The sequence below is a fragment of the Lichenostomus cassidix genome, chromosome 7 (assembly GCF_008360975.1).
Source record: "Lichenostomus cassidix isolate B80296 chromosome 7, HeHo_3.0, whole genome shotgun sequence".
Lineage (NCBI taxonomy): Eukaryota > Metazoa > Chordata > Aves > Passeriformes > Meliphagidae > Lichenostomus > Lichenostomus cassidix.
In genome coordinates this window covers 21,804,687-21,831,477 of record NC_139488.1, presented here as the reverse complement: position 1 = coordinate 21,831,477, position 26,791 = coordinate 21,804,687, and the positions used below count along the sequence as shown (strand labels likewise).

Here is a 26,791-nt window from a genome sequence, read left to right as displayed (position 1 = left end):
AACTTACAGGTCCTTGTGCTGAAACACAGAGCTGTCCTGTTCTTTGAAAGGTGTCAGGTTCTTGTCTGTGCCAGCTAGAGAATTTTACTGGGGTGCTATCTGACCACTCAAAAACAGCAGGGGTGTTATTACTGTACAATCCAATCCATGTCTCAGTTACATTTTCTGTAAAAGAATAAGTGAGTTCAGATTTTAATGGTGACATGATAAAGCCTGTTTTTCCTTTACCATCAACACCACCATTAAAAATTACTCATAGGAATTTCATAGGAATTTCCTTCCTTCAGGAAAAAAGGCTATATAAACTTTAGAAAACCTTATTGATGAGATTATGTTCTACTGCTCTTACAAACCAAATTATCTCAAACATAGATCAACATACATGATAACATGCTTTAAAACCCTGAAAAAAACAAATCATGAGCATATGCACTTTCAGAAAAACTGACATGGAAGTGAAATATTTCTTAATATAATTTTCCATGGCACACTCAGCTTTAGGTTTCTCTAAGAGTTAACAGGGTCCAGTGACAGCACAGTTGTAACCAGTGTCTGACAAACCTAGGAAAGACAAGGCTTGCAGTTTGATGTAAAGTTATATTTACCAGCTAGTACAGGCAGAAAAAGTGCTCAGGTTTTCAGGCATGTAAGCACTTCTGAGGAGAGGCCTGAAGGAGGCTGGAGAGAAGCAGCAGACAGAAGCTGCATACAAGCTGAGAAAAATTACATCCATCCTTTACAGCATGTCTGGAAATAATGCTATTTGGTATCTATGGAGGGTCTTAGTAGAGGTGAGGAAGATGATATGGAGGTCAATCTTCTCATCTCCACATGTCACTGTGCTCCAGCTCTGGGAGACAAACTCACAACCAACCTGGGCAGCTCTGCCAGCACACTGGTGTCAGTGGCAGGCAGAAAATACTCACTTTTCTTGCTGCTGTTATGACAACAAAAGTATTGGCACTGGTGTGTCAAAGAGCTTTTGTTTGTCGAGTTCCTTGTGTAATTATGCTACCTCTTAGGACAGTGTGAACCTAGCAGAAGTGCTTTGATACGCCCTGCTGACATCAAAGGGGACTCTACCCTCATAGTAGCAGCAGCAATTTTGCAGTGTGAATGAGGCCAGCTTGAAAGCAAAAGGGACATTGAATTGATTTTGCTTCTAAGCACAACTCTACTATACGGTCGATCACTGAATATTTTGCAACAGTTTGCAAGGAACCAGGCAAGAACAAGAAAGGACAAAAGCTGGCATGTTTACTGTGGCCTCACTGTGTCTGCTTCGTGGATTCATATTATTTTAAGAATGTTTGTTGGAAAAGGTGACTCTATACATTTTTATGACTCTTAGAAGGGGCATGCACGATGATTTCTTTTCTTGCAAACATGATTTGGGTGTGCCATGCAATACTGTGCTCACATGGCTAACAGTGTTAAAGGGCTGCACAGAAGAGCACCACAAAACACTTCAAGAAACACTGCCCACTTGAACTCCCCAAACTCACCACTTTCCAGCAACTTAAGGAGCAGCTCCTCGTCTGCCATGGAGGATATACTAATGAGCCTGCTATTTTGACTTTGGCATGAGAGAGAGGCATTGTTCCAGCTCTTCTCCTCTTTATGAAGCCTGTAGCAGTTGCGGTTGTGTGGGTACCAACCAGCGTCACAACGAGTGGCGTAATACTTCCATGTATCTTTTAATTGACAACACAAAGTTCATATACATGAGATAAAATTGCCAAGCTTATGCTACGTTCATACCACATTCAGAGATTTTTATTTTTTAAATCTTCAAATGTTGAAAACAGAGTTGTCCAAGATGACTTAAGGAACCCAAAACACCTCCTCTATGGATCATCACCTACCAAGCAGACTGAAATGTCTTCCACTTCATTTGATGATCAAACCATTTGGGCTGCTGGACTAGTGCAAACACTAATTCAGTTTAAAACACATTGTATCTCCCTTATTACCTCTGAACATGATTCAAAGTCAGATAAAGCTTTTTCAGATGCATTACCTACAGAAAGTTTGGATAAGTCTTTTCTTACTTCTGGAAACAAGCTGCTGAACTTTAAGTTACTAGGAAGGAGCTGAGCCTATGTAAGTTGCTCTTACAAAACTAAAAATTTATGTTAGAATAAATTTAATTCTGTGAGTAACTTTGTCACAGAACAGGAGCCTGAGTCATTCTATGTATTATTAACCTATACTCATTGTATAAACACTTTAAGTGTATGTACAATGTTTTTTTGGTATATCAAAAGTACAGCACATCATAAAAATAACTGCAAATTTTGTGCTGCACTTGTACAACTTTCTTCTCTGTGTGCCACTGGTTAATTCCATTCACACTGAAAGCCTGTTTTCCAGCTCATAAGTGTGGTTTTTATTGTAATACAAAAAGAGAATGAGCATTCTGATGGTGCAAGGAATCAAGTAAATGTTATTGTATTAAAATTACTTGTTAGTTGTGACTCTCAACATTTTTTCAATGACTGAATTTAAACAAAAGAAAGTGCAATTACATCAGTTAAAGTAAATTGAATTCAACTTAAACTAGCAAACCCACACATTTAGTGCAGCTCTGACTCTGTTCTGCTGACTTTATAGTCAGGTGGATTCTCTTGCTCTCCTTGCACACCCACAAATAGGATACAGTAACACTGAGAGACTTACCTAGTGTTTCATGCTCTGTCTTATTTAAATACTTTTTGCATACAAAAGGCAATCCAGATTCACACAGATAACTGTTCCAGCCATACTTCAGTCTTGGATTGATCACTGCACAATGATTTTCTCTAAAGCGGTTATCAGAGACATCTGCAAACACATTTTCGAGAAGCACAAAATTACAAAAAATCAGTTCTTAGTTGTAAAATGGTGCTGTAAGGCTCTCTGCATCTTTTTGAATTAATGTATAAACATCCCTGCACACCTAAACTTCTAGAAATATTTTACCAGTACTATGGACAGTTGAACATTGACCACGAATTACGTGTGTGGCAATGTCTCCTTGGCTGCTGCACTCAGGTGGGAGGCTGAAATAAGCTCAAGTGTCTATGTTATAATTGCTGGTGGACAGACCTCAAACTGTAGCAAACCAAGTCACAAAGCTCATATTAATGTGCTAATGTTAATTACAGCTTGTTAACATGAACAAATTGAAACTCCTTTCCTCCATGAAAGCAGCTAGTTTTTAAATTTGCAACTGGGACCTTAAAAATATTTTAAAAAGTAAATGACGAAAGGACTAGACCATTAATGCTTTGAAAAGATTGATCTCACTTGATGTTACATCCCTAGAAGGGCTTTCAGTTAATGAACATGAACAAATATTTCTACAAAGAAAAGGTGCACTCGTTCACTTAATTCAACTTTCAAACATAGCTGTAGGAACAGCAGTGTTGTATCAAGCTGCAGTTCTAGAGAGCATATAATTATGCTGCTATAAGATATCCAACAGAAACATCAAGTACTTGCTCTCCAGTTCACAAACATTAGTGGTGCTCCATCTGACCACTGCCAGCCAGCATCTTCATCCAGCTGATTCAGGCCCATCCACAGCATCACGTCTGTGGTATTTAACTGCCCTGAAACAGAAAAAATAAACAGAGTAATACTGCATGCTTTCCCCACGCTTTAAAATACCTACAGGCATAGACCTGCCTTCCTGACTTGTTACAACTGGAATAGAACAAAATTTCAAAGCAGTTGAACTCCAGAAAGTTCAGGCTGGTTTGGGGTTTTTTTTCTGTCCTTAGAAAAAGTCTGTTACTTTGTTAATCAAAACAGAGATGAAAAGGAATAAACTCAGAAACCTGAAATTCTTCAAAAGCCACTTGTCCTGCAAACCCTTCCTGCAGAAGTTGCTGCTGACCTTAGAAGTTAAATGTAGAACAAGTAGCTACATAAATGCTAGCCTGTTCACATAAACACTAGCCTGTTTCAGCTTTCCATAAACCAATCAACTTTCAGAAACCTTTACAGCCTTGCAGGCGTATCAAAAAGCTAATGAAATAATTTTTAAAACTTCCTGTTAGCTTATATCCTTCAATTGAAAACCAGCAATAGTGGGAAGCAATGGACAAGAAACCTGAGGCAACCTTTTGCTTCAGAGCTCCACCACCCATTCCTCCACTTGATTTTCTCCACACACACTGAAATACCCATGAAAGCCCTGCTGTCTGAAGGCTCTGCCCAATTTGTGAGACACTTGCTCCAAGGGGCAAAGCAAAATGCTTATCAGAGAAAAAGTAACACCCATTTATAAAAACAGAGCTGGCCTTTTTCCCGTACCAAGCCTGCAAAAATGTTCCTGTCATTCACATTTGGTGAAGTGCAGCTTACAAAGAAAATTTAGCAGGAGAAAGGGACACCAAGGTAATTGCAGAGAAGGTAAACACATGTATAATGCTCCAAAGTAAACAAAGACAGCTAACCACAGCTGCCAGATGAACAGGAATCTCTGTGGGGAGGGTGAATTGAGAAAATGGCACCTTCACGTAACACGTACCACCATTTCTGCACTTCAGTTTATTAAGGTGGGAACTTACCTTCATCCCTGCCTATTCAAACAGCTCTGCTGAGGAGTGTCACATGAGAAAGCCCCACAAGCAGCAGTAGGAGAGACATCACAGGGAGTATTAAGCTGCAAAGCTTACCCCTTTGCACAGGTAAGGAGGAAATCTCACTACAGGTTTCCCACGAGGTCCCCAGAGAAATGTCTACTCACTGCTCAAGTTACTGATGTAGTTCTGCTCCTCGGGGTCAGTGATGCTGAGCAGGTCTCCTCCCTGCAGCTGACAGGCAGCCCGAGCCTCATGCCAGCTCAGCACAGACATGGCATTGAACTGGTAGCAGATGTGTGTGTTGGGGTTCTTCTTCCAAAATATGTCACAGCCACTGTCTACTCAAAAACAGACTTGTCACCAACAGCCCAAAACCCCAAACCAATCAGAAACATAACCCCTTGAACAGTTCAAGTAATTAATGACAGCAGTATCCCAATGGAAGCACAATTAAGATCACCCTTCATGTTCTTTTGTTAAAGCACATATGGAAATAGGGCACTAATGAAATAAATTGTTGCTCCAAATTTCAGTTGGTTGATAAAGTATTTGGGAGATGATCTGCAGCTGGTGGTGATTTTCACAGCTCTCATGAAGCCAACACAGTCACATTTTAATTTATTCTGGCTAATCATTTGTTTCTAAAGCTGAATGTTGAAATATTCACACTGTGAAGACCTCACCCAATGTGTGGAGCAACAGTCTCTGGATCTCCTTGGACTTTGTACTCTAGAGAATAAACTTACTGTAATTAAAAAGGATAAGCAAGGCTGCAAACACCATCTATTTTAACAGTTGCCCAGAAATCCCCATTACAAAGACACATTTACAGCTCTTTTTATGATGCTTTGGAACAGAGCTCTGAAGTGTAGCTTGAGCAGGAAAGGCTTTTCCAATCCACTTCTACTGATAGAAGATACTATTTTGCTTATATATGCAAGAAGCTGGAATGCTCACAAAGAGAATACATGTGAAGTCTTTTCAACAGCACATATTTTTAAAGCTATTGCTTTTTAGTGTTTTAGGCCCAAGACACGTCCAAGCAGTGCACAGAAGAAAAGGAGTGTGCAAGATGTAATGCAGTCAAAAGCAGAACATGACTTTGCAAGAGCAACTCTTAGTATATTTGTTCCACAAAAGCTGCCTATGTATCATTAGGACAAAGGACAGAGAGGTTTGGCTGCAGAGTAAAGTCAAGAGGCTCCACAAAATAAGGTCCTTCTGCTCCCTACTGTAGCTTTGCTGTTGGGATGGGGACTTGATTCTCCAAAGGTCAAACATGATAAATTATAATAAGTTTGCTAAAGCCTTCCTCTGTGTTTTTTAAAGAGAGATTCTCCTCTAACAGAAGGGAAGTAATCAAAAAACAGATTGTGTCCTAGTATTACTAATAAAGAACAAACTCTTGAAAGGGGGGGAGAGAGAAGACAAGCAACATCTTACCAGCATTTGGGCAAAACCCCCATTTTTCATCTTGTTCATACTCAGTTGTTGTAGCACACCAGTCATATTCCTTTCCATCTCTAGTACACTCATAATACCACTTGTTGTTATATTTAAATGGAAAAACGCATGGGAAACCAAAAGAATTCCCCAGCAAGGTGTATGTTTCTGGAAAAAATAAAATGCAGATTAAAAGAAGGAGGACCACAAAAATTTCTTTGCCCGCATACATCATTATTCCTCTGTTTAGCAGCAGTGATAAAAATAAAATGTCTAAAGTTACTTTCTAATTTTAAATTGGAATTTATAACACAGCATTACAACTGAGAGCAGCATAATTTCAGTAAGTAGAATCTGGAAATAATAACTGAAGAAATTTGTTACCATGAGGTACATTCTTGTAACTTACTTGATTGACCAAAAAAACCCCAAACAAAACTACAACCCCAAAATCTGACCAATTAACACAGTCTGAATTTATGTTTCAGAACAACTACACAAAACAACAGTTAGCTAAATCAGTACACACTCAGATGCAAACTCGACTTATTTGTTAGTCTATGACAGACAAGTACTTTAGCATTATTTTCCCTGCTTCTCCCACTCTTTATAAAGTGGATTTCTAATGTGTTTTCCATTCTCTTTGTCATTCTGTGGGAAAGGAAATGTATGAGACAAAGGGATATCAAATACACTTTTAAAAAGAAGTTTTTTTCCCATGGAGAATAATAACGTAGCTAAAGAATTGATGTTACATACACCTGTTGCCACAATCAATGCCTTGCAAAATATTTAGATATTTTCCTATTGTACTTTGAGGACCAAAATGTTGAGAGAATGCAGTGCAACTGAAAGCTGTAAAAGCTTTACCTCACTGTCTGCTAAACTTCAGAGCTTCTAAAAAAGGTCAAAGAACCACAACCACACTTTGAATTAAATTGTTTATCAAAGATCCCACATTGATAACTTCAAGATCAAAGTCCTTCAACTACAGAATCAACACATACTGCCTGGTTCCTAGAGGTTTCTAGAGTTAATGGCTGGCTGTGCACATAATAAAGAGCAGTTCACACATTGTAAATCCCCTTCTGATATGAATGAACAGAAAATACAAGGAACAGGTCAAAAAATAAATCAGGATTGCTTCTCTGTCTGCCTGCTACCATGCTGCCAGCTATGGAGGTACAAGGGATAATGTCAGTCCTGGCAAGAAATCAAATCTAATTGCTACAGACCTCTCACCACAGTTATATTATACTTTTAAAAATTGTTTTTTCTTCGAAGGTAGCTATCTCTCATCCCCCTTGCTTGGTGGACTATCAGGTTGGCGTGTTTTTGCATGTGCATGAGCTGTGGCAGAAGGTGGAAAATAGAACCTGAAAGTGATTTTGCCAATGGAATTGAATACTTTGGCTCTGAAACAAGGCTAGAAGTGCCTACCTCAGGCTCATCCTAGTCTCACATCTCTGAGATGTTGCAATAATAGGGCTAAACAGGTCTACTTTCATCTCACTGTGTGTAAACATCAAATGTGTATGACTTCTTATGGATTTAAATATTTTCTGTTTGGGCTTAACATAAATTCCACTGGGCTTTAAAAATGAGGTTGGGCACTGTAGGGCTTTCCCAGTTATCACAGGTCCCAAAAGAAGAACTTTGGTGACAGCAGAAGCCAAGTACAGCTACACTACACAGCTACAGGGTGTAGACCAGATCTGGAACCCAAACACCCAGTTCAGGCAGGGATAATCAACAGATTCAGTCTGAGACATTGTGCAAACATCAGGTCTCTCCCTCTACAGAAATGCTGAGGAAGGGGTAAAGGTACAGGCTGTCTGTTGCTGTTTGAAGTCAGTGGGTTTATCTTAGTCCTTACACCTGGAAAACTTCAGGTTTGCAGACCTGGATCTTGATGTACATTCCTGCACCTTCACTAGCTGTACAACAGGATTTAGCAAATTTCTGATCTCTTTTAAAGTTTGGCATGTTCAGAGTCCAGGTGCTGAGCATTGCAGGCATAGGTCCATGCACACTGCAATCACAGACTGATTTTCAGTGACAGGAACTCCAAATCCTTTCTTATCCCTCCTTGGGTCTATCTGATAATGAAAGCTGCAGGACAGGCAACAGCAAATCCTTAGTAACCCTTTTAATTTTACAGGTGATTTGAAATAAACATTTCTTGGTTTGCAAGGATACTGGTAGTTTTTGGAGTAATTTTAACAAAAGAATATCAATTGTGTGGTATGCTCATCTCAACCACGGCATATAAAAAACTCCACCAACTCTGTGTCCAAAACCACAACAGAGACTGGAAGGGATCACATGCACCCGACCTCCCTTCAAAAGAATGACCGAAACTTTTCCCATCTACACTTCCATGACAAAATTTTTATTCTTACCTTGAAATGGGTGTTCACAAAGGTCTTCATCATAGGACATATACAGTTTCCATTGACAAGCAGATTTTTTTTTGGCCACAATATGTTTGCTGTTTTCAACTGCTAATTTGTACTCTGATACACCAACTAATGCTTTTCCATCACAGTTCCACCACAGTGAGTATTGAGTTGAATCACATTCAAGCATGGCTAGTGGCTGCTCTGGTTTGCTGATGTTCAGCCCAAGACAGGTACTGCTGCCTATGTTGAAAAGACGATGGTTGGACACCCATTTCCATAACATGTTTTCTGAGAGTTGACTGCAGTCTTCCAGAACAAGGCCAAGTCTCTCCACTTTAATGCACAAGCTAGAATTTTCACTCTGGATAATAAATATCCCTTTATCTGTAGGGGGAAAAAACCCAACAAACTTTCAGTGGGCAGAATACTGCAATTGGTTAAATAGTATCAAAAGACAAATGTTTGAATTGCAGCTGTTTAGGAAGAAAATTGAAAATATCCATCAGAGTATCTGACACTCCAAAAAACTAAGGAGTACTGGTCTAAATTTACTGCCAGCTTATTTTTTTTTAACATTCACACTACTTGCAAGCTTACAAAAAAATAAAGCCAGGCAATACTTCTCAAGTTTGATAGGAAAAAAAAAAGAAAAAAAAAGAAAAAAAAAGAAAAAAACCCCAAAAACCAACAGAAAACCAACAGGTGCCCAAAAACATCATTCATGTTTAAAGAAAAAAGCCACTGGTCACCAAGATGGAGTAAAGGTCACAGTCATGGAGTAAAGGTTTAACTATTACAAGAAGTCATGCCGTATACTGTAAAATAATTTCCAATGTAGATTGGAGAATGCAATTAAAGTAAAAGCTAAAAAGTTTTAAGACTGACATTGCCATATTCTCTGCCATATTCATTCTTCACTCTGCAACTACAGAGACAGAAAGAAAATAAGTTGCATTGTCCATAGGACACAGAAATAGTAGGATTTATCAATACCATGAGAAGTGGCAGCCAAGGGTTAAAAGCATGTGTTCCCTATCAGATACATACTGTTCAACCATACATGACTACCTTCTACAAGAGCAGATGTTATGGAGCTAGCCTGACATTCCAGATTTCTTGGAATCACATAGAAATTCACTGAAATATATGACATCATGCTATAAGTATGTGAAAAAAGTCAGCTGTCTAATGTTTTGGGAGCAAAAGTTTAACTGAGCATATAGACTGAAAGAAAACCCAGGGCAGCTGAGGAACTGAAAATCAGCAAAATGTAAGCCTATAACAGCTCAGCTACTTGATTCACCCTGAAATCCAACAGTAAATAACCCAGGGAGTTCTGCTCTCATTACATGTGAGATATTTATTTTATGCCACAGGAGGTTATGTGTTGAGAACCTGAGCAGCACTTCCATTTTGCCTCCAAATTTTACAGTGATAATTTCTGCCATGCATACTTTCAAGTTTCAGTATTTCACCACACCCAATATGCCGAAGCACTAACTATGATGATAAAAAAAATCCCTCTCAGATTGACATAATCCACAAATAAAGTATGAGATGCAGAGATCCACCCAGATGCTATGCCTGAGTTCAGTGCACACAGCTGAGGTGTGGCTCTAAAAAAGGAAGATGCTTCAGGCAGCACCATGACAGTGCTGAGTAACATGCACACAGGAGATCAGCTCAACAACATAATGTGCACACAACAAGCAGAATGGAGAGGATATAGACAATGGAGAGGTTTTGGGTTACAGATTCTGCATAGAGCACATTGTGACTTACAGAGAGGTGGCACTGCAGATTGTGTCACTGGTTACAGTGGCTGTTTCCCCCATGGGTACAGAGATTGGTAGTGTGTGATGGAGCAGGAGCAAGCCCTTTTGACTGGCAGCAGGTGAAAACCAGCCTGATACATGAAATTGCATGCCTCAACCGCTTGGCAGCTGTCCTACATTAAGTCCTTAACCATGTGGGGGTGGGCAAGGTTCCTTTGATCCATGGTAACTCTCCAACTCTCAGGTGTTTGAGAAAAACTGAAAACCCATCAGACACTGTGACAGATACCCAGATCAGCCCTTTGCTTTTGAGGTTTTCAGTGAAGTTTTGCAGTTTGTACTGGTTCCATCCTACTTATCCAACCCAATCCTCCATGGGAAACACAGGTGTCTCTAAGTACATGGCCAGAAAGTTTCTGCCTCTCATGCTAAGGGTATGTCTTTTCCACAACAGTCTTATCTTTGCTGCCCATAAAATACTGTCACTTTGCTAGATAACTAAAAACCGGGATGTTGGCACCAGTGAACACTGATTAATAAGATTAATTCACCAGGATACTGGGATTCACACTTGGATTGTGAATTTGACAAGGTTTATCTATGTCCACAGCACGCAGCAACTCCCATACAGCACCTTCGTGGGGTGGGGGGAGCAAGACCACAACCCAAAGGTGAAGGATTCTCAACCTTTGAAAGCCTTTATCTGTAAGGCTCTGAAGAGTTGCAATGACTGCAGAGAAAAGATAAGGTTTTTTCACAGCCTACACAAACAACCCATCTGGAGGATCTCTGTGAATAACGTCCCTTTTTCATTCTGGGGCAACTTGTGCCAAGAACAGCCAGACCATAATTCTTGACCCCCCTTCCAAAGGTGGTTTCCATTCCCCACATACAAAATGCAATTGGCAAGAGAGCTGTGCTGGCCTGAGGACTGGCAGGAGAGAGCCAGCTCACTGCAGCAGTAAGATGCGAGAGACAGCTCCATGCGCTCCAGCTCAGCTCTGTCTTCAGGTGGGGCAATGAGACACCTGGAGCAACATGAAGCTTGGGAATACCTCTAGGCTCACCTCCTCTCAGCTTGCCAACCTATACCATGCGTTTTACAGCTTCTCTCATAGATGGGTTCTGTTACAAAGCTCCTGGGGTCAGGGAGAGGTTTTTTCCCTGGAGTCCTGCAGATGAAGAGCTGCAATGGAGCTCTGTGAACTTGCAGGCCCCAGAGGACCCAAGGAGCAAAGGAGATAATTATTCTTTAGAAATTGAATGGCTGGAGGGAAGCCTTTGAAATAGATCCTCTTCTACATCCAGGCCCCTCCATACAAGGACAAGGTGACAAGGTGAAGCTTGGAGCTGATGTGCAGCCCCAGATGAAGACCTGATTGCTGACCAGTACTTCCAAGTTCCTGTTTACTTGGACTCAACACAGCTAATCAGGAATAAATGGCTGTAACAAAACTAGGCGAACAAGATAGCTTCACTTCCTTCCTACTTACCTCCCATTTCCTTCCCTCCAAAAAAGCAGTGAGAATTGCTTATGAGATAATAAAGAAAATAACAGGGCTTTACTGGAAACGAGAAAAACCTATCCCTATTCCCGGCGGGTGCCCGGAGGACCGCAATGGGCAGCGGAATGAGAAGCAGGGAGGACGCGCAGGGCACGAAGCAGAGCCAGCGGGGCAGGTCCCTGGAGCTCCGCGCCCACCCGGCCCCGCGTCCCGCAGCGCTCGGAGCCGCCGGGGCTGGGGCTCTGCCCGGGCCCGCCGCTCCCCTCCCCACCCCCGGGCCACCCCAGGCGTCACTCACTCCGCAGGGAAGGCACCGAGTCCCGGCCGAGGGCGGCGGCACGGCCGCCCAGCAGCAGCGGCAGGAGGAGGAGGAGGCAGCCGGCCAGGAGCCGCAGCCGCACCGCCGGCATCGCCCCACGCTGCCGCCGCGCTCCGCTCCGCTCCGCCGCGGGACCGGAGCGACCGGAGCCGCCGGCCCTGCCCCGGGGAGGGCAGAGCTGCGATCCCACCCCGGCGGCGAAGGAGGGGCGGCCCGGGCTCCCCCCGTGAGCCTGCGGAGGGGTGCGGGGAGGTCGCGCCGAGCCGCCTTTGAGCGCTCTGCGTTCCCTGAGCCGGAGAGCGCTCGGCCCGGCCGGGAAGTGCCGCTCGTGCGGCTCGGGCCCTCTGCCCACGTCAGAGCTGTGCATTCAAGCGGGAAAAAACGCTCTGTAGTAACCTTGTCTTCCATCTGAAAACACCTACTTTCTATTGCCTGCAGCCCAAGTGCTATTATCTTAAAAAGAACGGGAAAACACATGAGACATTGGAGGTGGGAGGCCACTGTCAGCACAGTCCGTGTTCTCAGGTTTGGTGTTCTGTACATTGCCCTAGACCCACTTGGAGACTTGTGTTTTTAGCTAGATCAGCTTTGACCTCGAAGACATTTTATGTTTTAGCATGGGGAAAAATAATTGCCATCTTCCACTTTGTTCATCTTTGTCTTCAGTCGAATATTTTCAGGCGCTGCTCTCCTTGGGCTGAGTTTCAGTCTTGGGCAAAGTCAAAAGCAGAACCTCTGGGTTAAAAATAGAGTAACTTTACAGGAATCCACAGGACAGTTTCTTTTTAATCTGCAAAAGCATGTTTCTGCTGTGATCTTCATGCATAGCAGGCAAGTAAAAAATCATCTACAGAAATGTATTAAAAAATGCAGTGTTGGAGCATAACTGAATTGAGACTGTTCCCCCATGTCTACCTCAATCATGATACCAGGATGGAAAATAGAAACCTCTGGGCTTGGGGAAACTTGTCTTTGGTAGTTTGTTAGAAGAAGGACTTAAGAGAAGCCAAACACTTAGAAGGAAGTAGATAAGTGGAGGAGTTTCTCCCCATGTAACAAATGATAAAAACGTCTGATGGAACAAACAGCAGAAAATGTTGCTGTAGATGCTGCCTAGGAGTGATCTGACTTTGCAAGACAGAAGGGTTGTAACTCACAGAGCTGTGATGTATCTCTTCTCAGGACAAATGCAGCTGTCTGAAATGTTCAGATTTTGAGAGAGAAGCTTGTTAATGAGCTGTTCATGAAAACCTGGCCATTCAGAACTGTCTACATTTCTTCAGGAACGTTTGGCCACTGCTTTGAATATTGAGCTCCAGAAAAGTACTGCCTCTCTCATGCTCCAGAACCTGCTGCTGGGTCACACTGAGAAATTGTGCTCTGTTCATGATACAAAATTTAAAAATAATGGTGCCTGAGAGCAAAAAGGAGGCTGCTGTGGGATGGAGCCCCACTTCAGGCAGATTTTTCTGCTGATTTCAGCAAGATCAAAGTAATCACATTCTGACTATGTATTCCTAATAACTAACTTGTCAAAGTATTTTTGTAAATATTTTGCTAAATGCAGATTAGCAACTTATTAATTCTAGGTGGTTTTTCTTGCTATTTTCTCTTTGCTATTCTGATCTTTCTCTTTGACTAAACAGTTTTTTACCGTCCTCAATCTATCTTGTTCTGACCAAACTGGTAAATCCTTTGTACTGCAGCTGTAGTTATACTGACCTGGCTATTTATAGCTGAGCTATACCTACTTATTTACAATAATAAGACATCTTGGCTGGCATAGTGGCTTGTAGAACCAACATAGTTGGCAACTTTTTCTGAAGTAAACTTTATGGCAGTTTATAATACCTTGCACATTAAATGGTATAACTTTCCAGTTTTTGGGGGTGAGGGGTTTTGTTTGTTTGAAGCTTTACTTGTCTACCTTCAAGGCATTTGCTGTAGTGATTTGGCTCCTTTATTTTATTTTCTTTTCTGTCTGGAACCCACTTTCTGTAAATACTTTTTTTTTATTTCTCTGTTATGACCTGTCATATTTCTTTTTGTGTATACTTGTACTTATATATGTACATATATATACATATATATTATGTATATATATGTATATATATGTACATATATATACATAATATATATACATTCACATATACACATATGCACTTGTTTGAGCTGATCTGCCTTTACTATTTAGGTACTCTACACAGAATCAATTCCTTCCCCTGTCTTGTGGTAGACTTCTCTGTGAGATTTGTACAAGGTATTAATCCAGTGCACGTTCATTACCTACATCCACAAATAAAAGGCATCATTAAATTCACACTACTTCAATTTGCTCACAAACCCATTGCTTTTGCAAGGCACACACATGGATCCAGTGTATCATGTGCTCAGCACCTACTTACACATAATTTCTGTTCATAGTCTGGAGCCTGAAGACATGTTCCAGAATGGGAACACCAAACCAGAGAATACCTAGGAGGAAAAAGCAGGGCTATAATTCCTTGCATTAGCAGTGCCCAGCAAGCAATTATTCCATCTTTTCTGGAGGCATTGTCCTACATCTTATTTGGCTCTGAAAAATGACAGTTCCCAGGCACCTTGAATCAACTCCCCAGTTTGCATTCACCTTCCTTTTCACTTAAAAGTTTCTTCTGTTTACCCCAGAGACAGAAGTACTCTCATTTATCAACTCTGCCAGTCGTGTTACATCTGGGTATAGTCAGTACAGGCATTGCTTCCACCTTCCCTACCTCCTCTGACACATCCCAAACATGACCAGGGACCCTTTTTCCTTTTGGCAGCCCCACCTGTGTGTTTCTGTCCCACCCCCCCCAGTCTCCCATGCTCCCAGGTAATTGCTGCAGCCACCAGGCTCAGCAGTTTCTGTCCCTGTCAGCTCACATTGGGTAATACAACCTTACAGAACAGCCTGTACCCGCCAGTTTCAGGTTAAGTCAAATCCCCTGTTGTAAATTGCCAGTTTTATGTTTATTAGTCAGAATGTTTTTTTCTAAATGTGACTTCTTAGTATTATTTGTTAGATGGTTAGCTTTAGGCTAGAAACATATTTTTCAAAGTGAAAAACTCCATTAAAGGGTGATAAGAACTTTACTACAAGTTTGTGTTTCTAAAGTTTATGTTTCTAAAACTCTGCTGAATAGCAGAAATGGGCACGAAGTAGAGAGAGTAACTGCCTGTGTGGCTCTCACTCTGCCACATGAGCCATCCCTGGGTGAATCCTAAAATTTCCAAGCTCTCTCTCCCTCCTCCCCCAGTAAATGCTCACTTGACACAAGTCTGGAATAGTTTGTTATAGTATATGATTTAATAATGGGTAGAAATTTTACTGTTACTACAAATCTAGCCTGTCAGACTGGCTGTTGGTCAGCAGTTATATCAAATTCAATAGCAGGCAGATATTCATGTAGTTCATTTGATATGGCATTAAGGGAAAAAGTCCAACATTGAAATACTTTCAATAAAACATAAATGGCTAATGGGGCCAGAGCTGCCTCTGGCCCATCCCTGTTTGTTTCTCAAAGCCTTTTTTCACCTTATCCTTTCCATTTGAGATCCTTGGAAAAACCTGATGTGTCATTCATCCTTTGATGTAACACTCTTTTTTTTGCCATTCTTGCTAGTGCTGTTGCAGTGAAATCCGGAGAAGGAAGCTATCTTTGCAAAGGTTTGCCACCAAAAGAATGGCTAATGTATTCCCAAAAAAAGATATTGATATTACACTGTAGATTTGTTTACTAAACAAACATATGACTCACTGTACTCAATATCAGAAATTACACCTACTTTGATCAACAAATATTATTCTTTTTAAACAAACCAATAAAGCCATCATATAGTTGTTCAGTAAAAATTTTAGAATAGATATAAATCCCATAAAACTTCCACAACCTTTGTTTCCTGGTTTAAATGCATCTGAGAGACTGATAGTTTTCTTTCTGTTTCTTAAGCATATGCAAACAGGTTTGTAGGCAAAACCATTCCTGATTTGTTAGGCCAGATGTGTCCTCTACCATGTGCTAACCAATTCCTTAAGCACAAACACTCTTTATCAGAACAAAGCTTCATAAATCAGGGTAATAGAAAATATGCAAGTTCCATTATAAAAAATGGGAGTGAACATTGATTCTGAAGCGTTGACACTGAAGCATCAAGGAAACTTTTTATCAGCTCCAGAAAAAATGATGCTTTCAAGAAGCACAAGGCCCTCAGTCAGTGTGTTCCCTCCCCCTACCAGCCAGCCCTGGTCTCCTCAGCCACCACCAAAACACCTCCTGCTCAGTCCCATTGCCTCCTGCACATCCTGCTGATTCACAGTGCATTAAACAGGAGGGTTGGTGAGCTGGGCCTGGCTTTGGTATAAACTGGAGTGGCCAGAAATGATGGTTAGGAAAATTCAAGCTTTGTCATTTACTCGAAGATTATGAACAGCTCAGAAAGAACAGACAACTGCTAACAAAGTACTATCAGTCTAGTTGGGAAAAAGCTTGACTGGGTGTAACACTTGCAATAAATTTATGTACTTGCAGAAATTCTAGGGCATAATGTGTGCTGAGTGCTGACATGATTTCACAGGTTGGGAGAGGGTGTGCCTTTGCACCTTGTACACTCCTTCCCACAAGAGCTGATAATGTTTTCTCAGCCGTGCATACACACTCCAAAATTAGACTCCAAAATCCCACAGCTAATATAAAAACACTTACTGTGTTCATTAGTGAATATGTACATGGAGAAACCCAAAGCAATTTTACTTCTCCTCTTTCTTTAACCAATTTCTTCTCAGGTGAAATAATCCTTGTATTAGACACCTTACTTTGCATTCAATAAAAATGAGTAGACAGATTTTTTTTTTATTATCTTCAACATTTTGCCTTCTGATAAATCAGATAAGTCAGTCTCATGTTTGAGGATTTAGGAACCGGCATTTAAGAAAGGAATAAAGAGGAAATATGCGCTTTGCTGTGTTTTTCCAAAAAGATATTGCTGCTGCTACCCTGACAGGATGGACAGATCTTTAGCTTTAAGCAACTTGTGCAATGTAGGGATCCCTGTACAAAAGAAGCATAGAGTGGTTTGAGTTGGAAGAGAACTTAAAAATTCTCTAGTCCCAAAGAAAGAAAGAATGCCATATGTCATCAGTGTTCCAGAAATAGGCTGCTTGCAACATTCATCCATTAAGTAATTTCCTTGAAAAGTAAAAGGATCACAAATGAAAAAAAATCTAGACATTAATTTTCATGTGCTGTCTTTAAAAAGTGGGGAGGAAAATAATTTCTAAGGTATGCAAAAGCAAGAGAAATTTGCTAAGATTTGTGAAATCATGTGAAAACCATTATAAAGACACATGCCAAAATGGAAAATGAAGAATGAATGACAAGAAAACATATTATAAAATTATTCAATTTTGCAATCTTTATTCAAGGTCAAGTAACTCCTTTTTTTACACAAACAAGTTTGAGGATTTACCAGTTTCTTTCAAATAGATGAAGTTAAAAATTGTCTCTTTTTTTTATTTTTAGATTGTGTGTGATAATTTTTAGGAGCAATAACTCCCTTATACCCACTGCAAAAGAGCTTAAACTTCTACATAAAAGCAGATGAGACATGGAGAGTATTGCACTTGACCCCTGAATCTTGTATCCCAGACTCATTATCCACTAGTTACATCACAAACCAAAGATGAATGCAATCTGGACATTTACAACACCAATTAACATGCACCCTTTATAAATCAAATGAAAATTTATCCATTTAACATACATTACTGGAATTAATATTCTATAGGGTGTATAAAATATACAAATACTGTAAAATTGCTAATGATTATTCTTTTATTCAGTGTAACTCTGTAGTGAATAGAAGTATTACTACTAAAAAATGTTTTGGCCACTCTCAAGGTCCAGCCTCAGGTCAAAACAGTATTTGTGAAAACAGCAGAAAGACTTTCAGCCCACTTACCACATGCAAACTCACTCATAGCTTGGTGGGGGAAAATAAAAAAAGAGAAAAACATGAACTGATACAAATGCAATAAGATGAAAATGACGTAGTTAATAGAAAAGGATGAATACCACTCTTCTTTCTAGTTTGAATGCCAAGTGAGCTCTTCAAAGTTCTTGAAATCTGGGAGTTAAGTCAAAATTTATGATCTAAATTAATGCTCTTAAAAGGATGGCTCATATGAGTGAGTCTAGTTATTTGACATCCCTCAATAATAAAAAGCTTCCTCACCAAGCCCTTCTATTTTCTCTCTTCTGATGAATTCTTAATTGAATTACTTCCATCCTGACAACTTGCAAGGTGCACAGAAGATTTATAGCAGATATATATACAGTCAGTCACGGCAGGGAAATTGCAAGTCATCCTGCCTGATTCTTGTACATCTTTGATAATTTAGAGAAGGATTATTAGGAGGAGTACTTATAAACATACCAAACTGGATCTCTGCTGATGATCAGAAGACACAAGTGATGGGAAGAGAGCAAGAGGGTTTGTGAAATCTCTTCTAGGAACAGGAATGTAGAGCACCAAGCATTTGATATGAAATGCAAACTCAACTGCAATTAATATTTGAAGGCTGAGATATATTGCAGTATTGAAATGGGTGACCTACAGGAGAAAGGCTTTCAACCCTAATATTGAGCAGCAGAATTAGATCTCAGAGACAGAACTTTAAGGGTATTTAATAAACAGTATAGATTTTTATTACTTAAAAATTAATAAAAATATTTTCATTTCTTTCAGAGAAAGTTAGTAATTTGTTGACTTCTTTGTGAGAAACAACAGAGTAACAGATAACTTACATGGGGTCAATCCAGATTTCCCTCGTCGCTTAGGAAATCCTGACCCAAGTGGAATCTGAGCAGATTCAGGGGTCAGCTTTGCATCCCATGAGTTTATCCATGTGCCAGGGAAACAGGATTTTCTCCCACATGTAACTTGCACTGACATCTGTGGGAGTCTGGTGGTTGGAAGGGCCACAGATGTGAGCCTTTATCTGTGCAGTTTCCACTATGGGATATGCAGGAATACTAGAGCACAGCTGCGAATCTGTTCCAGTTTGATGACAGCCATCATTTCCACCACACTGCTGTAATTTTTACTTAATACATGGTTATAGCATCACCTTCTTTCCAAAGGCATCTGATACTATTTCTCTTTGCACAGAAATATATACTACAGGTTCTAATTCACTAATAGACAGTATTAACCAGTTTGTTTAAACAAAACAGTATTTGTAAACCAAAACTAATAGTTTCACTGAAACTAGATCCACATCTGTAGCCATTGACTCCAGTAGGATTTGGATCAGGCCCTAAAACAGGCATGGGTCAGAGCTAGCTAATATACCAGTCTCACTTCCAGAAATTGTGGAGGATATGGAGACTGAAGTTACACAGACTTGGTAAATATTTATTACAAACCAGACATCCACTTTTTCAGATCAAATACATGGTTTACCATAGGGAATGTATGTAATTGTTTGTAACAGTGTCAAAGTACCTTTGATTTCTAGGTCTTCTAAGTACCTTCATATGTACATTTTGACCATCTGTTTCAGAGTAGCAAAAAATTCAGCTCCAAAGTGATACTAAAAAGTAAAATTCATCATTGTTAGCGTAAAATAGCCTAGAGTTGTAGTTTTTCTATGCCAGCATGCTAGCTGCTTTTTGGGGCTTTCTTTACCCAGTGCTATGCATAATAATAGATTACAATTTAAAAATTAATAGCAAGTAATTTGTAACTAGCTAAAACTGAGATTAAAAATCCTCATTAACATAATGGAAATATATATGAAGTGAAAACCATAGATTTTTTTTGTTTGTTTAGTTTGGAGGGAAAAAGCCAAACCAAAGCAAACCCAAAACCAAACAACCCAGCCCAAAAGAGCTGCATGTTATTTCATACATGAATAAACATTTTGGCTGCTGGGCATTGAAAGAACCTCACAATTCTGGACATATCAACCAAAGAGTACTGTCTTTGTGTGTGATATTAAGTCTTTTGTGTGAACATTTCTGCATGTAAAGGGCTCCTGGGTCACTTTGTGTGATGGTCCAGCATTTGAGGTGAACTGCAGGTGCCCAAATCATTTACAGGACATAAATGTTGAAATGGAGTTTTGCTAATCCTCTGGTTTAAAAGTGTGTCTACTGGGGTCTCTAATTTACAAATATTTATCTTTTTCTCTGGATCCTTTTTACTAGAATTTGAAAGAAAAAAAATCAGCCTGTGCCTGGAGCAGAAAACAACTGCTAGTGAGTAAGGCTTGATTGGCTTGATTTAGGTTTCCCTGAGATAATCCCAGGGACTGGGTCCTTAAAAAACATAAAACTGCAACAAGGACGAGGAAAGAGAGAATTAGGACAAGAAAGAAGTATTAGAGAATAAATGTTTCTGTATCACTTAGATTTACAGAAGACAGGCAAAAACACTACTTGTTTTTTGTTTTCTGGTGCAAAACTATTCAGTCACACAAGTGATATGAGAAAGCTCAATCCTGAGTAGTTTAAGCTGCATTCATGAAAAAAACAAAACTATCTTTTTAAAATTTAAACCAGCCCACCAAAAAGACTGGTACAAATACATTCCTAAACTCTAATTTGTGGGATTGTGTATATGAACAAAATAGTATAAAGCTCATTGTATATACCTAATTTAACAAAAAATAAGCTTACATGATAATTTGTAATCCTCAGTATTAATGACAAAATTAAAATAATTTGTGGTGCCATTTTTTTAAGATGGGGTTTTTAATAATAAAGGGTTGGGGTTCTTTTTAAATATTTCTACTAACCTTTACTACTCATATGTTATTTTTATTTGTCCTAACACAAGATATATATTCTCTAACAGAATGGTTATACCACTGCAACGTGCAAACAAATATCACATAATTAGCTGAGAACAACCAATTGTTTTTAGATTTCTTGCCAATACAACTAAGTTTGTAGTGTTGGAGGTGCTAATAGAAATCTGCAGCCATGGCCCTTTTTTGCTTATCTTGGTTCTTGTAAGTTACATTTTTAAATGTAGTTGTTGAGCCTCTGTACAGTGGATTTGTTTCCTAAAAAACAAAACCAAAACAAGACAAAAAATCAAAACCAGACAAAAACAGATTAAATGGGAGTCACACAATAATTGTATAGAAGCAATGTTTTATTTTTGATGACTTTAGAATAGCTTTCAGTAGCTCACTTATATTCCAAGCCACTGAAATCCAGACTGATCAATATAAGGCAGTGCAAACCATCCTGGCGTCAGGAACATGCTTTCCTTCAATCAGCCTCCCAGATTAAAGTAATGCCTATCATCAAACAATAACTCATCAAATGTGTGTGATACAATTTATGTATCAAATCTGGTGGCTGGACCATTATAAAACACAGAGAGTGTCTCAGTGGTGAGATGTGACTTGTCATGGTCCTCTTGTCACATGCACTGTGCACTGTGTGCTGGGAGGAGGGCAAGTCTCACCTGAGCTTTTAATCCTGGCCTCTCATCAATCACTTCCTATCCTTCCCGCTTGTGACAGAAAAGAAAATGAAAATGCTTCTATCAGCTCTATCCTTCCCTTCCCTCTTACCATACCTAGCTCTCCTGAAGGACCAAGAAAACATTCTCAGGTGGCCTTGTCTGTAAGTTGGTGATTTTCCCCAGCTCAAAAGCTGAAAGGCTGACAATGCCCATTCTTGGAAAAAGTTGCAATCACAGGGCTTTGTAGGAGAATGGAGCCACGTGAACAGCACATTGCCTTTCCTGATACCCACCAGAAACGCTTACTCAACATGCTTTTTTTCAAAAATCCTCAGAAGTCCTAAAGCTTTTGCAAAAGGGCAAAAACATCAAGGGCAGAAAAGAAAGAAGAAAAGGGAACATGTGGTGTAAGCTTGCACTAGATGCCCAAAGCTATAGATAGAAGACAAGGACAGGATTTCTCTGTCTTTTCATCTCCACTGGAGACAGTTCCATTCACTTCTGCTCTGTGTGAGTGGGCTTGGATCATGACAGAGACCAGGAACAACCTGTCTTTCCTTAACAGCCCCTTTTCTGGGCAGAAGGGTAACACCTCTGATAATCATGTAGGCAGACAACAACTTTGTTAGGATTAATCGAAGACTGGGTACTAGTTAAAAACAACTAATAAAGAAAAGCTACCTATACGTTCTTATGTGCAGAAGAAATTAAGCCAGGAGATGAAATCCTAGATAATTTTCATCCATTAAAAAATCATAATTTTACTTAATAGAATACTGAATGTGGTGAAAACCTACCAGCAAAATCTATCCATTTAAAAAAAAAAAAAAAATCAAGACACAGAATTTTAAAGGCAGTTGTGCATCATGTAACCAAATTAAAGAACCTTGTATAAAACCAATGCATTTCACATACCGTTTGCCATTTAACTTTTGATTTTTCTGCTTCAAACTTGGCCACCTCTTTTCGGTCTTGAACTGACACCAGTAATTTCCATATACAAAGTAAAACAATGCCAATGAGAAGGATAGCAAGGGTGACACCCACCACTATCATTGGGATATTTGGAAGCTGTGCACAATCTGTGGAAACAAAACAAGTTATGACTGTGGATAACCAATCAATAAATTTTAGGCAATTAAAAACAGCCAAGAGATGTGCTGACATTCTCATTTGCCATGAGCTGGGCACACCTTTTTCTTCGAGTTCATGCTATTTTTCTCCTGCTAGCTTGCTAAAGGCTTTGTGAAGCCAGCTGAAAAATATTTCATTAAAATATTTAAAAAGTTAATTGCTAACTTATTCTACTGGTCTTTTACCACGTCAATTAGCAGCTGCTGGATACAGACAGAGATGCTGAAAAGTCCAAAAATTGATCTCAGATCTGTGTCGATATAATTCTAAAAAACAGGGCTGAGCTGACAAAATTATGAATTTTACGATGTTATGGCTGGAGGTCTAGTCCATTTAACTGATATTTAGTGTGTTGCAGAAGAAAAGATTCTAGTGAGGTCTATATGAGGGTAAGGTCACCAGCGATACTGATAAAATAGAGGAAACTGTATTTCTCTCTGAAAACAAAGAGGAAACAATTTCTTCAGACTTGTTGAAAACGTTGGACTGGGAAATTGGAAGGTATTTGGCATTTCAAGTTCTGCAATATATTTTGTGATAAAATATTTCAGAGTCAAAATTAAAGCTGAACTTCAAAACCCAAAGAAGTTTGATTCTTTAATATTAGAAAGTATTGTCTATGAAAGTTGGTGAACACTACTATTTTACAAAATTTTCTGCTGAACCATGGTTTCAGAACATTAAAAAATGTATTTGAGTCTGGCTTGTCTTACGTGATTGCATTTCACATTCTGGTTTGCTTGATGTTATCAGTTAACTAATTCTGAGGAGATCTGGTTTGAGCAGTGGGCTGTTTTTCTGGCTTCTGGTGCCATATTGACTTCAGTTCCATGAATGAAATCGTGTTTCTAGAGAATTTCTTGAGGTCTCATCCCAGGTCACATTTTAAAGCCCAGGAGCAGAACAGCAGATGACAGTGAAACTGGTTATTGGAGAGTTGTGGGAGTGCCATTACACAGAGGTCAATGAACTGAGCCTTCTGTAAGACATTTCTTCTTTGTTTTTTCAAATATACTTAAAATGCAAAATAAAGTATTTAATAAAGATAAAATATTACCTTTAAGTTCTTGAATTTTAGGGATGTAAGGGTGTAGTTTAACAAATGTGCTTCTCGAGTACTACCTTCATGAGTAGCCTATACAAAACCAGACTAATGTTCTTATGGCAGGAACTGCTTTTTTTTTTGTGCAGTGAAATCTATTTCCTTCTCACATTTTGCTAGAGAAAGGCTACACAAAGGCTTAGTAAAATGAGCACCATTTGTGGAAACAGGAGGTTTTACAAATCTGCATGGCTTTGCCTAAAACACAACTGACATTTAGTATGAAAACTTCATTCCCTGGATGATATTTGGCTGCTGAAAAGGGGTGTCTGTGTTCTCTCCTGTCCTACCTGATTAGCTTTAATGAAAAATCAGTAATGAAACAGCTGTAAATGAAGAACTAATGTTGAACTTGAAACTAATGAAGAACTTGAAAAAATTAACTCTTTCTTACAGCCCAAGGATCATTCTGCTCATTTTCCTGAAAGGCCAAGTGTTTAAGTTATCACTGCATTAAATAAATAGTTGAGGAGGTGCTCTTTTGGCTGGGCAGAGAAGAGCTGCAAACACAAGGAGGTGCTGTGCTGCTTCAAAGAGCTCTGCTTCTACATAGCTAACCTTGTCTGTGGTTTTAAATCAGATTTCACCGCGAAAAAGCAATATTCACTGCTTACCTTTCTGTTCTATGCTGTGAATGACTGTCCTTCCCTGTTCATCCACAGCCAGTAGAAATGTGGTTATACATTCATTTTCCCCCTGCAAAGAGCAGGAAATGGATTTATCCTCTGAATAATCTGCAGAGGGAAGGAAAAAAGTAATTCATCAGATCAAATGAAATTTAACCTTTAATAACTAGAGAGACTGCTGGCATTATGTTTGTCACAGCCTTGTCTGTGGATGGTAAAGAGTGAAAGACAAAAGCAGAAATACTCTCAGAATTTCTTTTTCAATGGCTTTTCTTCCAATTTCAATTTTGTTTAGTTTCTGATTTTTCACTTATATTTCCGAAGAACTGATCCAGATACTGTCAATCTGCACTGACCATCTAGTGCACCTTGTTTCTTTAGTCTACTGTGAATTTCAATGAGTTGGAAGTACTTCCAAGATCCTTAACTGGCAGCTCTCTAGGAAATGTAATAGCCCCAAATTATGGGACAAAGTAAACAGAACAAAGTATGTTCCTTTGGTTTGGAGCTACTCCTGCCACCCCTAGATCATGTTTCAGAAGTAGATATACACATCAAGCAGCAATGGATGCTGTTAAAAGGGCTGCCATTCATCTCTTCCACAACAGCCTCCTCAAAGGTCACTTTGTGTCCAGTACTGTCACACAAGCAAATAAAGATTAATAACAGAAAACTGCGATTCTGGGATTTTTGTAATGGGATTCTGGATGAAGCAAATAAAGTGACCTGAGATGACAGTCTGACCCCATTTATTTGTCCCTCCACTTACTGTTGATTGCACAAAAGTTTAATCCATTTTTTCCTTCCAGCTTTTTCCTAGCTGGGGAGCTGAGGAAAATTCATTCAAAGGGAACAGAGAGACAAAGGAAGCTGACTTTGAGGGACAATATAAAGCAAATAATACAATCAGAAATTGATAGCACAAATCCAGAGCCAGAAATGTCGTAATTTGGAGTGTAATTATAATATAATATTTTTACAGAGTAAAAAATACTTTATACCTGTGTGCAATAATAGCTCTGGGGCTAAATGCTTATGTTCCATATAACCCCGATTTGAGTAGCACTGGAAATCTAGGTGTGCTTTTCAATATATTTTAATCAAACTTCTTAGTTTTTTTTTTTTAAGAAAATAGGCTTCTCAAACATTTCTCTAAAAATAATTTTCACTCACCATTATTTCTTACCCGTTCAAAACTCTTACTGAAATTTCATAAGCAGTTGTGCTAAAAATCTTGGTCCTCAAACTTTAGTATGAAGAGTAATTGAATAGGAGTCAGACAAGAATACGTATTTTAAAGAAACCTACATTGCATAAAAAATGCTTGATCTATTTTTTCTTCCCTGTAGTTCTTATTACCATAAAATTTGGTCTTATAGAAAATACTATTAAACACCATAGAAAAGATGAAAATATTGACAACCCTCCAGTCCTTCTCTCTGCTTGTTATAAAAAAAGAATTCCATCCCGTTGGATTTTAATGGGAACAGGCTCTTGATATGAGCCTTGTATTTAACCTGTTGCAGGTCCTTGGTGGCAGAGCAATGTTATCTACCAAGGGGCCAGGCTGCCAAGACTTGCTGATTTAACAAGATTTGCATTTTGTTAGAAAGGCCACAAACTGCAGACTGATGGTTCTTGTTGACATGTCACAGTTCCAGTAACACTGTCACAAGTTTTGCAATATTTGTACTTTTCCAACTCTCTTAAGCAAGCACATTCAAAATATTAACTTGCTTACAAAGAGAAAGAAAAAAAAAAAAAGGAAAAGGATAATTGTTAGCTATCCTGAAAACAGAGAAAAACTTGCAAGCATACACCAAACACCATCCAGAAGGCAGTAACTGCACATATATTATTTTTACATTGTATTTTTTAAATTTAATGTCATAATTTGAAACCAAGGGGAGCAGAACTCTGATTATGTGCAATGATGTAGAAATGAAAGCAAAAATGCTAGTTCAAGCTATTCAGTATCCAGCTTATGGTTAGTATTTTTCATTTCTCTGATGTTATTTTTAGCATGAGGGGTCACTAAAGAGAGACTATTGCATATGTTATTTGCAATTTGTCAGCACAAAAATTTGCTTAGGTAGGTAAATTCCTGTAATTTACAGCTGTGTAATTTTCTGCATTCTGCAGTGAATTGCCACACTCTTCTGCAGCTTAATTCTAGTAATTTCAATTGTATGTGAAATAATTGAAGTCTCACTGGAGGAGGAATCAGGTAACAGTGGCGAGCTGGAGACTCAAACATGACGGACAGTTTCCTAACAGACACTTACATAAAAGATCCAACAACAAAAAAGTTGACTGTGAATTTAAATGTCATTATGCCCTTTCTTGTTTGTTTTTTGCTCAACAAAATGCTTTTTTTGAACAGAGTTGACCTCACTTTGGCTCGTAACAGAGCAGT

At 39.2% G+C, this 26,791-nt stretch overlaps 2 protein-coding genes across 6 annotated transcripts in view; both read right to left on the bottom strand.

Annotated features, from left to right (window-relative positions):
* Positions 1-12,306, bottom strand: part of PLA2R1 (phospholipase A2 receptor 1) — a 37,242-nt gene extending 24,936 nt beyond the window's left edge. The window contains exons 1-8 of one of the 3 annotated variants that reach the window (XM_085066664.1): positions 11,995-12,306; positions 8,417-8,800; positions 6,015-6,182; positions 4,736-4,909; positions 3,480-3,593; positions 2,680-2,823; positions 1,506-1,694; positions 8-165 (exon numbers count right to left, since the gene is read on the bottom strand). In XM_085066664.1, the coding sequence (XP_084922790.1) occupies positions 8-165; positions 1,506-1,694; positions 2,680-2,823; positions 3,480-3,593; positions 4,736-4,909; positions 6,015-6,182; positions 8,417-8,800; positions 11,995-12,106 (1,443 nt within the window). In that variant the 5' untranslated portion in view covers positions 12,107-12,306. Of the gene's footprint in view, positions 1-7; positions 166-1,505; positions 1,695-2,679; positions 2,824-3,479; positions 3,594-4,735; positions 4,910-6,014; positions 6,183-8,416; positions 8,801-10,198; positions 10,288-11,684; positions 11,835-11,994 lie in introns of those variants that run through there. The other 2 variants (XM_085066665.1, XM_085066666.1) reach the window with 2 other exon arrangements.
* Positions 12,307-17,422: 5,116 nt separating this feature from the next.
* The window catches only part of ITGB6 (integrin subunit beta 6), a 47,967-nt gene continuing 38,598 nt past the window's right edge, over positions 17,423-26,791 (bottom strand). For all 3 annotated transcript variants that reach the window (XM_085066662.1, XM_085066661.1, XM_085066663.1), the window contains 3 exons: positions 24,364-24,483; positions 22,429-22,595; positions 17,423-21,103 (listed from right to left, as the gene is read on the bottom strand). In XM_085066662.1, the coding sequence (XP_084922788.1) occupies positions 21,002-21,103; positions 22,429-22,595; positions 24,364-24,483 (389 nt within the window). In that variant the 3' untranslated portion in view covers positions 17,423-21,001. The remainder of the gene's footprint in view (positions 21,104-22,428; positions 22,596-24,363; positions 24,484-26,791) is intronic.